The sequence below is a fragment of the Phallusia mammillata genome, chromosome 1 (assembly GCF_965637545.1).
Source record: "Phallusia mammillata chromosome 1, kaPhaMamm4.hap1.1, whole genome shotgun sequence".
Taxonomy (NCBI): Eukaryota; Metazoa; Chordata; class Ascidiacea; order Phlebobranchia; family Ascidiidae; genus Phallusia; species Phallusia mammillata.
In genome coordinates, this window is record NC_137252.1 from 3,994,800 (window position 1) to 4,013,036 (window position 18,237).

At 37.1% G+C, this 18,237-nt stretch overlaps 1 protein-coding gene across 1 annotated transcript; it reads left to right on the forward strand.

Moving 5' to 3' along the window:
• The first annotated feature begins 4,547 nt into the window (after positions 1-4,547).
• On the forward strand, positions 4,548-9,288 carry LOC145215517 (adhesion G-protein coupled receptor G6-like). The gene is made up of 9 exons (XM_080084250.1): positions 4,548-4,611; positions 5,207-5,378; positions 5,875-6,028; positions 6,088-6,200; positions 6,536-6,735; positions 7,273-7,976; positions 8,037-8,262; positions 8,340-8,810; positions 8,909-9,288. Exons 1-9 carry the CDS (start codon positions 4,548-4,550, stop codon positions 9,286-9,288), a joined length of 2,484 nt encoding a protein of 827 aa, XP_079940376.1.
• The last annotated feature ends 8,949 nt before the right edge of the window (positions 9,289-18,237 follow it).

Here is an 18,237-nt window from a genome sequence, read left to right on the forward strand (position 1 = left end):
AACCTAATCAACTTCCTTGATGTGTAATTTAGTTTGTGTTCTGCCATAACCGTTTTACGGATGTTAGTTATTGTCCATGCTACAGGCCTGGTTTAGAAGACATTTGAATGTATAACAGGGGTGGGCAACTTGCAGTCCGCGAGCCACATCCGGCCTGTAAGATATCTTGCCTCTAGCGGACCAAACTGTTTTGTACGGATGCCAGGAAGATCATCCTGGCTTCGCTATTGTCGCAACAATGACTTTTACTTCGTTTCCATTGCCGCTTTATGTTCGTCTTTTATGGCCATGTGACCATACTTGAAAGTGAGAAATCATGACGCAGCAAAATTACTCGGCCATAAGCGGTTTTCGTATGTCCTTCCCGCAGGGGTGCATTTATATTGAGCATTTATACACAGCATTTATAGCATTTATATTGAGCATTTGTATTGAACAATCGTAGGACAAGCAAATACCCCGGGTTATAAACCAACAAGCTCTACATCTCAGAAAATGCAAGGGAATGCGTAAGAAGGCAAGACCTTCCAGGCGTACGCGGAGTGGTCGTTATTTTGTAGGAAACAAATGTGGAGAAGCTCAAAAAGAGATTAGAATCTACTCCCATTATGAGTGGATTGAATTAAATCAATAAATACAAAAATATTGCTTTCTAGGTGAAGTTGAATTAAAAAGTAAAGAAATCAAAACACCAACTTTGTAAATAGAATCGGTGCGTAATCAATCGTAAGCGAGAAAATAATTTCCACAAGGAAACCTAAAATATCCGGAGTCGCATGGATTGCTGGGTCAAAGGCCTAAACGCTCTTCTGCGTTTACCATGACAAAAACACATCGATGAAATGTACTTTATATAGAAGGTGTGTACTTGTGTGGTTCGGTGCAGCAATATATCGCTTGGTGCAACTTTTTGTCGCTGGGTACAAATTAAAATCGGTTAGTTTAACTATATATCTGTTGTGGTCTTTTATGTCGTTTGGCGCACGTGTATAGCATTTTACGCCACAATTAAGACTTCCTAAAACTGCACCAAGCTGCCAATACGTTTACTTGATCGAGTTCTGGACGGACCAAGAACAAATATTAGCGTGATATTACGTCATAATTTAAAACGAGCGGAAATTCGGTTTCAAGATAACAAATAATTCCGTCCCCGAGCGTCATCTAGCGTCAGTAAAATTTAAAAGCAACAGCAAGTCAATGATCGATTGTTGCCCTTCATAATGTGGGTTGGGATTAGAGTTATAAGCAAGATAAGGCCGTGTGCCGAGAAAAGAAAATTTGTTTTCCTAATACCCGCATGAAAAATTTGAGAACCATTGATAAACAACATAACTTGTGAATTTATTACGTCATTGCGTGCTTTGCTTCGAAATTACGTCATTTTTGCTACCAACGTAAGCTTATGACGTCACAAACACAAATTGTAAGTACGACATCACAAATCCACATTGTAGCTATCACTGTTTGACGTTTGATGCGATGAATTTAAATTGTACTTATGATGTAGCATCGTGAATTGTATGTTGTATTAAATCCGCAGAATATGTTTGAAGTAACGAGTCAGCACAAGTTCAGCAATCTTTGGAATTCGAAAGCCTCTAAGATTTAACCATGTTTATTATTAAAAATATATAAGGTATATAACTTTAGATAAAAATTTAAAAATATTAAGACAGCGTCTATTTTCAAAAAACAAAATGTCAAAAAACTAGTCCGCGTTTTTATATAGGTACAAGGTTGACAGGTACAGTCAGGGTAACTACCGTAATAAACTTTTTTGTTTTTTTTTAATTTATCTGCAGCTAGATGACGCTAATGCAAAAACTTGACATCATTCATCGCTCTTGGTAAAGTCGAATTCACAGGCGTTAGATTTATATTGAAAAGTGCTGTAGTTTAAATGTGTTTTTTTAAAACGTATAGTGAGTACATGTGTAACGTTGTATGTAAACTATATTGATTGCTTGGTGACGATTTGCAAGTTTTATTTACTCTTACTATGTCGTAAAAATTGCACTAACAAGCAATATTTTCGCTGAACCACACAAACTGATCAATAAACATTAATCAAATACATGTCATTGTTTCTTTCATGTTTAACACTGCAAAACAGCCTTAAAGCTAGGAATCGACCAATGCAAATTTGTTTTAGCACAGGAAGTTGAAGTTATTGCCAGACACGCTTTAAGCATTTGAGATTTGCTTGGCACGAAAGACAATAATTTGGATTTTGTCAAAAAACATTCCACCAGTATTTTTCCACTGTAATAATTCCAATGTATCTGTGATTTCATCCCATTCTAGTGCCTTGCACTTATGAAAGAAACTTCGTCTTATTTTCACACTGACAAATCCATGCGTCTCAACCCCAACATAAGCACTTCCTTTCATTATGTTTCTGTAGATACCATTTAACGTTAAGACACCAAACCTTTTCAGGAAAAACACAGAGGCCATTAAACCATAGCTCATCCACCGATGTTGTGTTGTTGCGTTATATTGTCATCACATACATTTCTTTTTGGCTCTATATAGAACGTGTGAATGTCTGTCTCCTGACAAAATTTGAAAACGTATTTTTCTATGAACGAACCAATCAAAACGACAATCCCAACCTTTTTTACTAGTTTTTCATTAAGGACTTTTATTTTTTCATTTAACCCTCATAAATCTAAGTCAACAAACAATGCCAAACTACACAAACACCATTTAAGATGCGGATTTACATTATCTTTATCGCTCTAAGGAAGTCCCTGAAAAAAAGTCCCAATTTTTTGGTGTACCTCAAATTTAAGACATTTTGTCCGAAATCTTATAAAACCTACTCTTCTTTATTATATTAGTGCCCTGTAAACAGATTGTTACTATGTTTATGTTTTGCCACAATTGAATGTTAAAGTCCACATTTTTCCACGGGTTTCGAACCCAGGACGCTCCTGGGTCGAATCTCTTTCAGTTTTTCTATGTCTGCATTTGTGTCTAAAGCTTTAAACTATTGGGCCAAGTTTCTGTCCCAACCGACCACATTTTTTTCACAGGGTTCGAACCCAGGACACTCCCAGGGACGAATCCCGATCAAAATTTTTTTTATGTCTATATGTGGGTCAGGCGGGTCAGGCCATTCGGCCAAGTTCCTGCCCCTCAACCGCCAACATTATTCCAAACTAATCTGAATGACAAGCAGCGGTCACAAGCTTGTTTTTGTTTTCAAATTTCTCTGCCGCTACATGACGCTAATGCACAAAATCACATCATATTGTCTTGAACGAGGCTGAATCATCCAAGATACTCCATCCCTATTATGACGTAACAACACGCTGATATTTGCACATAGTCTATCCAGGACTCGATCAAGTTATGTAAAATGTGTCTGATTTGTTCAAGTGATGTTTTTGATCAACTGAGTCTTGGAATGTTTGTATTTCGATTCACCAAACACTGTTTCATGGGACTTTGGATAAATGCATTACTCGGTATCACTGAAGACTCAGAAATTGATTAACCAATATATTCGATCCAAACCGAATTAAACAGTTTTGTCAATACAATATCGTTTTTAGCCTATAGACTACGTTGGAGAAACCAACCATAAATAACCAGTTGGTAATACTGACTAAACGCTCGTTTACCGGGTTTGATAACTAAAAGTTTTTCATATGCTGGTCGAAAGTTACACAAATCGTTTTCAAGCAAAACACTTTTTATAGTTTAGAAAGTTTCGCCCACCGGCTCGATAGTTAAGTCGAACTTCTTTGTTAGTTGAAATGATTCAAATTTGTGTGTACATTTGTAATCTTTCAGGTTTCAACTGATGTATAAATGAACCTCTGTATTTTTTAAAATGTTGATGTCTAGCACATTCAGTGCGCTTGACATATATCTACGCCAAAAGACGTTTTGCGCAGAAACCGGATTGATGTTAGTTTACGTCAAAAGTCTCACCGACAATGTGTAAAACCTTGGAAGCTCCAATCGGTTTAATTGACATGATGATATTTTTCATATCGCCTTTGACCTCAGTTTACCTTTTAAAGTATACAGGGTGCATGAGTCCGTCATAACAACTTTAGGGTTCACCAACCCCAAAAAGGTTGAAGAGCACTGCTATAGGTAACGATTTACGCAACATGTACTGCAGGTAGATTCCACCGAGTGTGGAGAACTGATAAAAAGAATCAGCGTTTTTCATCCAGCATTGCTTCCGTGCTAGTATATAGCGAATGACTGGTGTCGGTGTGGCCAGTTGATAACAGAAAGACGTGATGCAAGGTGATATTAACGTGAATAGTTTAAGACCCATATTGTGGATCTGATAGTGTACGTCTATTACGAATACGGTCATTGACTTTAAGTGATTTTGTAAACTTCAAACTAGTTTACATCTGAATGACTATTTTTTTGTATGTTTGTGTCATAAGCCCTATCAAATTGTAATTACGTCTAATTGGATCACAGTTTTAAAACACATTTTAGTTTTGTACAAAATCTGGTGGTTTTGTGTTGGAAAATCGTAAGTATTCTACAGAAAGAAATAGGTTGAGAAAATGAGCTTCTTTGTTTCTCTACTTGTGGTTCTGGCAGTCGTCTGCTTCAAACCAAGTTTGCAAGGTAAGCTTAAAAGTAATTTCACTTCTTTGTAAGATAGCATACACAACCACTTTATATTTTAATTACTACGTACATAATGCTTTGTTTCTGTTCTACAGTTTGAAGCCGAGCAGGGCTTTTTGGCCATAGAGATTGAACAAAACGGGTTTGTTTTTGGGGGCCTGACTGATCCCACTCGGTATCATTTCTGTCCTAAATTTTTCACCTTCGGCCCAGTTCACAACTCTGTGTGGGTTTACTTTTCAATGTATGTTATGCCAACTTGGTGATTTTAAATGTGTCACAATTGAATGAAAAGAAGAGAAATTAGGATTCGCACTGGAGAGATATTAGGGTTTACAGTATATTTTTTACAATTACAATTTGGGATTTTCAACCGTTTTAAATCATTTGCTGTTGTTTTCGAAGTTAAAATTGTATCAGTCCAAAAAAGCTGCTGCAACATCAAACTCTGGATAAGTTTCTTCTTATAGTGGGCTTGTAAATATTATGTTGCTAGCGGAATACGTAAATTATAGTAAAAAATACAAACTTAAATTAAGTAAATCATTTTTTTATCATACTTTTTGAAAATATCATACTTTTTATTTTCCAGCCCAAGAAATCGACATTGTGTTTGTGGTGGACAGTACTAGCCCAATAACAAATTCTCAGTTTGCAATATACAAGAATGCTTTTGTAGCAATGGCTGATGCCCTAAAAGCGGGTTTCGACAGACACTTACTGCAAGTTGCCATTCTTCAGTATACAAACAAAAATTACAATAGGTAAATGTATTTTGTGAACAAAAACGTTGTTCTATCAGCGAAAAGTTCTATGTTGTAGATTATTTGTTGAATTTCTGCATTTATTACCCGAAAATTGATGTTTTGGGGAAGATTTTAGTTGCAAGAAAACAGGCCAGTTAAAAAGAATTATGCCATAAACGCTGTTGTAGATGAAGTAACTATTCGTTGTTCGTTTCATTTGCTCATCAACTTTTAGTCCCGTTCGCAGTCGGTAATTTTTAAAATTCGTTGGCAAGAAGTTTCTATACAAATTCAATTAAACTCAGCAACTACTATTGGTGCTTTTGACTTCTAAAGTTTCTTATGATTAGTTCATTACATCCTCATACTGACTTATCCATTTCTCAAATGTAGCGTATATATGTTGAACCAATAAAATCATGCTGAGACAGATATGTTATATCTTGCGAGGATAAATACAACGAATTGGTGTAACGCCAGTCGTATAAACACGCTTTAAATTTGTTTTTGACAGCCCTGACTACACCAACAACTGGTTTTATCACAACCCCACCACTCTCGGTGATTGCACCACAGTTCAATGTATCAAAGATGCTGTAAACAATAATATGTATCAATTTCTATATTCCAGTGCTTTTACCGCAACTGCAATCAAGAGAGCTGTCAAAGTAAGGCGTTGTTTTAACAGGAATAAAAGCAAAAGCACTTAACTTGAAGCTCCTTATAGATTGACTTCAACAACTCAGCCAACGCTGCAACTTCCAAAAAATTTCTTATTCTTACAACACACCGTTTGGCAACATATGGTTGGGCAGCAGACAATTCTCTTTTGCCTACCAGGTTAGCGTTTAGTGTAACGACCAATCTTATTTTTAGTTTTTAAATGTCTTTTTTTCGCTTTATTTGTATCCTTGCCGTTTCTATGGCACCCACACAGATGCGTTTCAACTTTGTTCTCGAAATTGCCCACATTATTGAAATTGCCCACATAAGTGTAAGCTCAGTGTCATTGTAACAGCCATTTATCTTTTTGACAAGATGATGTTACAAACAGATTTTGGACTTCTTCATTTTTGACAGACTTTTTGACAAATATGTTAGTTTTTGTTTTGCAACTTCTTGCCAACAACAGTTAAAACCAGTTAAAGCTACGTCGCATCTATTGTTTGTTACAGTTACGCGTTGACGAGCAGCAACAACATTACAGTATACGCCATTGGAATTGGACCATACGTTGATCAAAGTCAGCTTCAAATCATTGCCAACAACGGAACCAGCAACGACACAGTTACACTGTTGAACAATGTTACCACCCTTGGTGACACCCTGGTTAACATCGTATCAAAAATTATACCAAATGTATCTATACCAGAAGGTAACTTCTTGTTGTTATTAGTCGGTGTACGAAGTGTTTCTCAAATAAGTTGAATCTGGCGCCCGTTTGTCTTTACGTAATTGCTTATATATAAGCTAGCACATTGAATTGTTTAGTTCTTAACTTCAAGACCCCAGTAACCAGATTTGGAAACAATTAAGGTAGTGGGGAACCCGATTAAATTTATGTTTAAACAAAACGGACTTGTTTCAGACCGGCCGTCCACATTTGGATCCAAACTTCACCGTGATAAATTTAACATTTAAACCCACTTTGGTCACTAACCACAAGTTAATAAACTCGACCAAAAATGGCCAGAGATTTTTAATGGTTTGGAAAGTTGTTGTTGTTGTAGACTGATCCAATTCACTGACCGATTCAAAAATAATCCAAAAGCTTGTGACGTTTTGCGCTGTTTACAATCATGCGTCACGTTTTGCTTTTGCAATTTTTTTGGAGGGTTAAAAATGTCAAGGGAGCGCTAAAATTCTTAAAATATCTGCTTCACCAACTTGTCATGGAATTGTTTTGTTACAGATCCTTTATTGCTGGATCAGTTAAAAAATTTAAATCCTGCAAGGGTGACGGAAATAGAAAACATCGAAAATCGAGTGGAGAATTTTTCCCGAAATCATTTTCAAACAAACGGAACCACATATAGCAGCGGAGATGCTCAACTGCGCATCGTAGTTACCAACATCAACCAGGAGACATACAACTCAAATCTTCAGCTGGGATCATCTCACATCAACTTTACATTGCAAACCAAGGGAGTTAAACGAATCGTGATTGCGGTGATTGTCTTCAAGATAAACACAACACAAACTACACAGACTCAACCGGTCGAATCCGGTTCATTGGCCACAACGCAGTACATATCTACAATCAATACAACCTACATTGCTATTGTGGGTTGGGATGCCGATAGCTTCAAGCGATTAACTACCGATGAAATAAACGATCAATTGCCGGGAAACGCAAGTTTCCATTTGCCCCCAACATCACCAGAAACCATCTGCAAGCTGATCAAGGCGGGAAATATATCCCTTAAAAACCAGAAGATAAAAAAACTGGAACCAATCTGTCTCTTCTATGACAGAGTGGAAAGAAAATACTCGGATCGTGGTTGCGTCACAATAACTGGTGGCGTAACAGACAACGTCACTTGCAAGTGCAACCATCTCACCTTGTTCACTGTTTTACTGGCTGTCCAATCCACCACCATACCAAAAGGCATCAAGGTAAAGACTTAACGTAAACTTTAACAATTGGCTCACAAAATGAACAACACTGTATTTCAGATCACATCTTACGCCACAGAATCAACTTCAGTCGTGTTTCTGATTGCCACAATAATAATCCTTCACAAGTCGAAACACAGCGGAGATCGGGTTCCGGTTCAAATCAGCTTGTCATTGGCTCTTCTGCTTTTCCACGCTGTCAACATATCACATGATCTTGCCATCATCCACAAAATTTCATGCGTGATTCACACAGCAGCCAATCAATATCTTCTGCTGTCTTCAGGTAAATAAAGTAATAGGATAATTGAAATTTTAGGCATAGATTTATATTTCGCAATCTGACGCAATTTTTTGTTTCAGGAGTATGGTTCCTCATTGAAGGAATTCGTCTTTTTATGGCAACTTCGTTTCCAGTCGAATTCCAAACTCAGGATTCGTCAAAGCGTGTAAAGTTCTTTATGTCGATTGGTTGGATTGTTCCAGCCTTGGTAGTGGGAACATCCATGGCAGTGGGGTTTTCCCTCGACATCTACATGAAGCCCCAACCATTATACGAGCAATGTAACGAATTTATTCAGGTTTCCAAGTACGACAGATGCTGGTTGGCTCCCGGTACTCCGATCTTCTACTCCACGGTCGTCGCTCCTCTTGCTGTCGTCCTCTTAACCAACTTCATGATCATCCTGAAGACAACACATGTGATGTTGCACTCGAAGAAGATGCGGAACAGAGGAGAAGATCCAGGGACAGGAGATGCGTTGAGAGCAGTAAAGTCTTTCATCTTACTCTTCTTCATGCTTGGCGGAACTTGGGTTTTGGCTTTCTTCACAGGTAATATTTGTGCGTCTTTTTAACGTTTTAGTTTTCGTAAGTTGTTTTACTGCAAGGGATTTCAAAGATGTGGTTTTACAAACTTATTTCATTTTCAGGAATCGGGAACGAGATTTCGAACGAGGTGTTCATGTACATCCACAGCTTGGTGAACGGATCGCAGGGAATCGTCGTCTTCCTGCTGTACTGCGTCATGGATGACGACATCAGACAGGAAATGCTGACGTGCAAGCGTGAAGCTGATGTTGGGCCGAAGCAGCAGAGAAACGTGGCAAAACCAAACGGAGGTGAAAGTTCAAATGCGGAAGGAGATGAAAGTTTAAATGCTAAAGGGGGTGAAAGTTCAAATGCGGAAAGCGGTGAAAGTTCAAATGCGGAAGAAGGTGAAAGTTCAAATGCTGAAGGAGGGGAAAGTTCAAATGCAGAAGAAGGTGAAAGTTCAAATGTGGAAGGAGTTGAAAGCTCAAACCCGAAATAAGGTGAAGATCAAACAATTAGTTAGCGGTTGTGCGAAGTCAGCTGTTGTTCTTATGGAGGACGTAGCTGTAAATAACAAGTCGGATTTTTTGATTGTTTTTGCGTCGTGTTTTATTGGTGTACGCCTCTGTCAGGAGGAACGTAAAAACTGACACTACCGATTAGCTATCGGTCTTTTACACCAGTTTCCTTCGTTTTTTTTATCCTGTGTGGTGTTAAAAGAACGGATAGTAAAAACGTCCCGTATGAGACAGCTAAACGTTAGTCCCTTTAGCCTTCATGTTCACATACCTACTGTCTATAGTACGAATGTGGGGCACCAATAACATTTTGTGACTTACATCACTAATCACAGATCGTACATTTGTTTTTCATCTCTTGCTTTGTGGCTTTTTTGTTTATGTATGTAATTGTTTCATAACATTGTATCGTTTGGTAGTGATATTTTTTACCATTGTTAGGTTACATTTAGATCTTGAATGACCAATAAACTTTGCTTTATTAGCTCTGGGCAACGCAAAGTGATGAAACACGTTTTAACAGTGTTTAATTAAATCTTAAAGTTGTATGTGTGGTGGCGCCTTTTGAACATATTTAAGATCATTCTAAATGGAGTGGAGGTTATTACCACAAACGTTTGAGTTTTGCTGGTAAAGGCACTAATTTAGATTTTGTCAGCAACCATTTTATGCCACCAGTATTTTTCCACTGTAGACATTTACAAGCTTTTATTTTTGCATTGTAATGCTTCCCATGTATCTGCCATTTTATCCAATTTTGGCGCTTTTATCTTGCACATTTAAACGCGTTTTCGTCTTAATTTACACACCAATAATACCACTCGTTCCAAATGACATATGCGCTTCCCGTTATTTCGGCTTCTCTGGGTACCATTTAACGTTAAGATCCCAAGCCTTATCAGGAAAACACAGGAACCATTCAACCATAGCTTCTCCATCGATTTTGCGTTGTTGCGTTTTGTTGTCATCACATCACATGCCTTTTTGACCCGTTGTACTGAGAACGATTGCACTGATACCATGTTATTAGCTCGTGATAATAAATGATGTGTGAATGTGTGTTAACCTACTGCCTAATTTTTAAAATGTGTTTTTCTATAGGCAACCAATTGGTTTTGAACAAGTCCGGCGCTTTCCAACATAAAACATTCTCATTTCCACCCTAATTAAGCCTATCCATACTAGACAATCATAATTTAAGATGCGGCTTTACATGCTCAGAGTTGAATCGTTCTTACCAAAAACAAGTCCTTCAACTGGAAACCACTTGACCAAAATAAAAACCACATAAGCTAGCACGTTTACAAAGATTGTCGTTGGTATTAATTCAGTTTTAAACCGTTTTATTTTAAAGTCAGTCTCTACTATACCAATAAGCATTAATCCATAAACGTTTTATAAACGATTTTATTTTTGTCCATGCTGCAGGCCTAGTTTGGAAGGCAATTGAACATAATACTGAATACATCTAAAACAGGGGTATAATACATCTATAATCTGGAACAGTTCTCGTAACATACTTTGGAACTAATCACAGGTACATTTTACGTGCTTTAGCATTTAGTTTCTGTCACATCTTTTTGCAAATAGTCACTTGACAGAATTTCTTCGTTCGGTTTCGGAGGTTTGTTGTAGGTCTTTAATAAGACGTTAAAGTATTTCGAATAGAGGATATGCCAAACCAGCAATTTGTACGACAATTTAGTTATTGTAGATTCACCAGAAACACCCACCAAAATCCATTTCCTTTTTAACTTAGTCCCTAATTTAATCGACTATTTCACATACAATTTGTCTATATTGAGAGTTTTACGATGACGGATTCTTGTTTATCCTATTCGACCTGTTTAAAGTCAAAATTAATACCGAATTCCAACATGAGATTGCCATTTACATTTTTGAAGGGGGCCACAGGTCCTACAGGGCTACTTGAAGGGAGCCAAAAGGTCCAAAAGTTACTTTTAGGGGGCCACGGTCCACGAAAAGTTGAGAACCACTGGCTTATGCGACCAATGACAACAAACGTGTTTGTATTTAGCAGGAAACATCCGTTGATATTTTGGGTTTTTGAATGCGGCCCTTGTACTGAAAAGTTTGCCCACCTCTGGTTTATACTATAGCTTCTCCACCGATGTTTTGTTGTTGCGTTATGTTATCATCACATTACAAATTTTGCCGTTACCTTTTTCAACCTTTGCACTGAGAACGACTGCACTGATACCTTATTATACGCGCGTAATAATAAATCAGTGCGTGAATGTGTGTTAAACTACTGCCTAATTTTAAAAACAATATGGAATATTTGGAAACAAGAAAGTGTCCGATTATCATACCTTTATTTTGTTAAAAAAAATTGACCACTTTTTCGATGTCGCTGTTGAGTCTATGTCACATGTCCTCAATAGTTTGACGTAAGTATTGTGTGGAGTTCTGTGATTGGCTGGTGGTCACCTGACGCTGGGGCCTTTATAACGAGACAAGTCCTACCCCAGTTGTTGTTTGGGTTTGTGTTCGCAAAATATCAGCAAAATATTATTGGTTGGTTAAAGGTGTTGGTAAATCAATTTCCTTTACTTTAAAGGTTGGTATTATTTAAAAGTTAAAAGTTCTACTTTTTGCTCTTCAGGCGACATTTACTTTCACTGGTGGTGTATGCCTGGTAAGTTATTACGTTATTGTGCATATTCGCTACTACTAAAACCATATACTAAATCTCAAAATAACTTTAATCGCAAGATTTACAAATATAATGCTATTGAACAAGCGTGAACTGAAAGAAACCCAGCTGTACTGGTGTATTCAAAATACTTAAGTTGGGTTGAGTTTATTTCGCCGGTGATACAAATCGTAGCAGCACAATTGCGCTAAAATATTCACCAAACCGCGAATAGCTGCGCAACGTTGGGACGTTATAAAGCGCGACAAAGGTAAGGGCACAATTCGTGGAAAGATGATAAACGCGCTGCAGCTACGTCGTTACGAAAAGCACTTCACTGCAAGTGTACACTTTTTATCCGACAACTGAATAAATTTGATCTTTTTGGTCGTTTTATGTGATGACATACCTTTTTAATCAGTCATATTTCTTGTTCAATAAACTTATCAAAGGTTTGTTAAAAACCCAAGCGTGGAACGTCATTGATTACCAATAAGTGATTGATGAATTTGTAAAACAGTTAACGTTTCCATATTTAACATAGTTTTGACCATTGGTTTAGGAACCATAGCATGTCCTTGATATGTCAAGACATGAGCGCGTCATTATATTGGTATGTCGAGGTTGTTCCGTCTTTGTTACAAATACATGCCAGTCCGACGTAACGTGATAGTCAGCTAAGGCTTGACATTGTCGAGTCGTCAATACATTTGCGGAAGTTTCAAAACCTAAGGGCTGTTAAATCATCAAAGCTTTTTTAGGAACAAATAAACGATGTGGACAAATTGTTAAGCCTGATGTTTTATCATATGACTTGTTTTCAAAATAACCCATTCAAATAATTTTCTGAGCATCATTTTTTATGACCATGGATCAATGTTCTAAAAGATATGTATACATATAAACTATAGTTTATCAAGATATTTTTCAAACCTAATTTTTTTAGTTTTTAATACTTAATCAAAAAGTGACATAAATGTCTTAATCATGTTGTGTTGTGTATTTTTGGAACTTATTGACCAGAAGTCGTATTTTCAGTACCTCTCGAAATGGCGAAACAATAAACAACAAAAGTCAACAATGAGCACAAGCGTTGAAATACCAACACTTCGTCGGTATGAATTCGAATGTACCCCTGGAAATTTGATCGCTTGTGAAAACAATGCGATATGGTACAAAGAAAAGCATCCAGAGTTGGGAAATGTTGTGATCAAACGGTTTCGTTTAAGAGCTGCACCCGAGATGAAAATAAGCAAAAGCAATAATGAGTAAGTATAAAAACTTGTTGATTGTTTTGCATATCCTTTGTAGGCTCTGATTAAACGTCCATATTTATAGTTGCACGGAAACCAAAACAAATTTACCTCTGCTAGTATTAAAGTTAGGCAGTGTTAACCAGATTTTTAAGTTTGTTTTCTACAAAGCTGTATTTATGCAGCATGAGGAGAGAAAAGAAAATATTGGAACAATGTGACCATAAAAACATCCAGAAATGGCATGGAGAGATTCGATGGTCATCTAATTCGATCGGATTGATGTTCGAAGCAACTGACGGAGGGAGTCTTCAGGATCTTCTGCTCAGAGGAGAGGAACTTTCTTGGAATCAAATATTGCAGATGGCCAAAGAAACAGCGGACGGAATGAGCTATTTGCATTCAAAATTTTTCGTCCACAATGCCATAAGACCTCGAAACATTGCAATAAGCGACACGAAGGAGGTATTTTAAGAAAAAATATTTTGTTTTCATTTAAGCCTGAAGATATTTTTACAGGTTCCGATCAGCTTTTATAATAATCAGTGGTTGGTTTTTTGTTACGCCAATTCTTTACCGCTAATATTACCTTTTTAAGGTAAAGCTCACCGATTTCAGCTGGGCACGAGTGATTAAAAATCGTTCCCCTTCAATGGAGTCGTTGAACAGAAAACAAAAAGACCCAAAACCTGATTTCTATTCTGAACCCGAAGTTCAACATAGTCAATACCTTACTAACGAACCTAACTGGGAACTTTGGATGGACGTTTACAGGTAGGGCAACATTTATAAAAAAGCTTTTGCTATTACCTCGATACTAAAACAAATTTTTGCAGTTTTGCTATGATACTGTACGAACTGATCACCAGGAAAAAAATCTATGTAGATGAAGAAACTCCATGTGTTTTTGACATAGTGGTCAGCTCAAAACGACCCAGTCTCGAACCAGTCAACAAAGTATTGAACCTATTGAAACCCGATTCTCGAGATTTTCACATTTGCAAGCTTTTGTACAGCATTATGGAACGCTGTTGGCAGAAAGAGCCTGAAAAACGACCAACTATGAGTGAAGGTTGGCTGTAACCTCAAAATTATTTGTTTTATCACATTTTCTGGCATGTAGACATGTTTTACATCAAAAAATACTTTTTTAATTTTTCTCACACAAGTTATTTTGCAGTGTTGGCAGAGCTAAATAGCCTTGACCAAATACTAGCAGAAAAGGCCGGCAACAGCACAGCTGAGGCCGCACAAGATACTTGGAATGTCGAACGCGGATTGGACCGCAGAATTTCAACAGATTTACATGAGCTGTCCCGAAACCGAGCAGATGAGGAAGTCGTAACTAAGGACGAGGTGGCAAAGAGCAGCGGCACTGATATCGCACCTGAAACAAAAGATGTAGAAGTCTTTCTCTGTTTGAACAACGATGCATTCGAGGAAACAAATGTAACAGGTAAAAAAAGTGTAGAGAAGACACAATGATCCTCATCAAAATGGATCACTGCAGACACGTTTTTCAAGTATAGCTTAACACTGTGGTCGTTTTTACTGTGGATTATATGCAGACTTACCCTTGTAGGCTTTTATGGTGACAATATAGTACAGCAATTTGCAACATGCTGACTCAATTATTGTCGCCGTAAACGCCTATACTCCGTTGCGCCACCCAGCAGAAATTCACAAACCTGGCTACTGTCAGTTCTTTCGTTAGTAGTTCTACCATTTTCAACGTGCTCAGTTAAAAAGACCAGAAATACAGTTAAGAAGTCAATTTTTTAACAGATTGCAGCGTTTTACCATGTGATCATATAATCCTTCGAAGTTGCTGCAGAGCAAACTGGACTTCCAGTTGTGTACAAATCCTGCAACGTCCACGAAACCTATGTTGGGTTGTTTTAATTGTGTTGCTATTGTATATTTTGATTGGTTGCTGGACGGATTCAACAGCTTTTGTCAACAGTGCTTTTTGGATTTTGGCGGCGTTCACAACTATAAGTTCTGTGTTAGTTATCGTTGCAATTTTCTTCGTTTATTTTATTGGATTGTTTTTTTTATTTACTTATGAATGCTGATAGGATGCCCCTCACTTTTGTTTTCTGAAAAGCAGGGTATTTTTACTTTCTGGGGCTGAAAAATGATTTATTTTATTAAAGAATAGGTACCCCCAACCACGTTGTCAACCTACTCGTTTTGTGCTGCAATAGAAGCTTTTAGCTGCCAAAATTAATTTGGACGTCATACTATTTTAATTGCATTGTAAAAAAAAAAAATAAGCGCAAAAATACACGCGAGTGCAAAATCAGTATGAGATTGCAATTATCCGAGATGATCACATTTGCAAAGTGATTGTGACTTGGTTTAACCTGTACTTTTTTAAAATCACAGCATTAGCGAAATCTTTATTGAGAGATCATTTTTCCTTGTGATTTTGTTTAAATTGATATGCCTGTGTAGCATATAATGCATGATTGTAGTAAAATGTAAAGCATTGTTTAAAATGAGTCTAGTATTACACTCTTTACACAAAATCGCCCAAATCGCATGTACTGTGTTTTGCAAGTATCCTATACTAGTAAGTTTCGTATGCGACATTGAAACGTCGATTAATTACAATAAAAACTGCTAAAAGAGCAATACTCGTTTATATGCTTACGGTTACTTAAACGAGGTAGACCAAAATAACATAATTAACTGTTGGTCTAGCATAAACTTTTAGACCCGACAAGGTGCATTTTGTGCTATAATTACTTTTATTCGCACATGTACACCTTATGAGGAAACAAAGAGTGCTGATTAAAAAATCACTGATGTAGGGCAACCTATTATGTAGAATCTACATCTACAACTACATTGTAGATACAACTGGTACGAGAACACTGTATGATGGGTTTTCAACGAGCAGAAAACAAAAAGCCCTTTTTTTCATTTGACTCATTCTTTTGCTCATCTGTGCGACTACACAAACTTGTGACAAGTTTTTTCAAGTCGTGTTTTGGGGCACTTGATTATTAAACTTTTCGCGTTGGGCTAAATACATTATTGAACAAATGAACGAACAAAATTATATGAATGTTTTATGCAGTGTGGTATAAGGTTCGATGTCTGATGACTCAAAATCGATGTATCCGTATTATTGACCCGTAGAAATCAAGTGTCCCTTTTTTATTCAATGCCGTTTTTATTTGTCAAGGTATTTCACTGTTGATAACATCACAATACTTTGTTAAAAACATAATGACGTCACACTTTCATGGTCTATTTAATTTTGTAATTCTTTCAAAACGAAATCTCAGGTTAACAAGTTGATTTTATCCTATTTAAAAAATACAAGTTGTACCACAGGCACAACTGAACGTAAATTAGATTAAAGGATTGCAAACAATTCCCTCTGTTTGTAATCCTGTGATGAAATACAAGAGCTCGTCACATGAGTATGGTACACCCCACATAAGTTTACACATAAAATTGTACAGCCTGACTTGAAAACAGGGGCAACAATTTTTTTTACTTTAACCTCAACAACATCTAATTATGTAAACAAATTACTAAACAACTTCTACACTCTACCTTCCTCCGCAGTATTTTTTTTCTTCGCAGGGACTCAGAGAGACCTAGCGAATTTCCGGGTGATGCAAATTGCTTCTCCCTTGCCATGGTCTTATTGTCATCATGCCCTGTATCACATTACGCGACAACGGAAAGGTAACAAACTCGACAGAGGGAAAAAAGCAAACAATCTTGCGTTTCACTTATGTACAGGTAGTTTAATACCACCGTTTCTGTGTACCTTCTTCCGCAGTAAAAGTAAAGTATTGAAAGAGTTCGCCAGAGTGAAGACTTTTGTATCTACCCAAGCTCCCTTTGCCTTTTTCATACATTAACCAACCGTTTTTGAGTAAGTCCACGACGTAAGTCTAATCATCTATTTCTATCACTCTGTCTTCCTCCCGAGCATTAGGGTTGTACCGAACTGTAAAAAACTTTACAGGATTGACAGAAGTGGGCAGAGTAAAGACATTCGTATCCACCCAAGCTCCCGGACCTGTTAGTTATTGGCCTGAGCAAAATTTGTTGCCAGGATTATGGTTTGGGGATATTTTTGAATCGCGATTTGGAATATGTACTAATGCAGTGTTGTCATATCAGCAAATAGATGTATCAAACATTTTAAAGGTGTATCAAACATTTTAAAGGTGCGCCAAGCGATACATCCTCGTTGTATCAAGAGGTGATGCCCAAATCGGAATAATGTTTTGCCAACGTATGTACGATATAAGCCATAAGGGTACAAACCATTCATGCCATTATAATTAAGCTCAGAAGCTTCTTTAATCGAAACGATTCAACATTTTAAGTTTGTAATGAAAAATATATGAAAGATTTTCTAGAACAACACATTTTCCTTTAGATTCCCCATCTAAAAGTTGGTGTTTTGATGTTGTTGTCACAAGTTAAATAACACAGTAAGCTTTATTCTTCTACTTACTTGTTTAAACCAGAGTTGTGAGTCGGGTCAAGATTGGCCTCAGGCTTTTTTAACAAACGGTCTGGACTCCTGACATTACATCGTGCGTCGGTATTTTTGAAAAAGTTTTTTTTAGCTAAGTACCCAGTTGCTGGACTTAACCCTATGTCTTACAACCTAAATTGTCGGTTCGAGCCATTGTGACATGCTCCTTTTAAAGAGGAGGTATAGTTCGAAAATCAAACTTACGTGATATCTTACCATTTGATAACTATACGATATTAGAGAAACTTTGCCTTGGCTTTTGGTGCTTTTGGATACTAAGTAAATTAGAACATCCAACTTACAAGGAGGAAAACACGTTAACCGCAATAAAATATGTGCTTTAGCAACCTGTCATGAAGTTAATTTGTTACAGATTCTTTATTTTCGGATCAGTTAAGAAATTTAATTCCTGCAGGTGTGACGGAAATAGAAAACATCGAAAATCTAGTTGAGAGATTTTCACAAAATCATTTCCAAACAAACGGAACCACCTATAGCAGCGGAGATG

Bases quoted from the DNA above. Each gene is read 5' to 3' on its own strand.
- LOC145215517 (XM_080084250.1), top strand. From the start codon at position 4,548: ATGAGCTTCTTTGTTTCTCTACTTGTGGTTCTGGCAGTCGTCTGCTTC. The intron at 6,736-7,272 runs GTAACTTCTTGT...GTTTTGTTACAG, and splicing joins AAATGTATCTATACCAGAAG to ATCCTTTATTGCTGGATCAG. The intron at 8,263-8,339 runs GTAAATAAAGTA...TTTTTGTTTCAG, and splicing joins ATATCTTCTGCTGTCTTCAG to GAGTATGGTTCCTCATTGAA.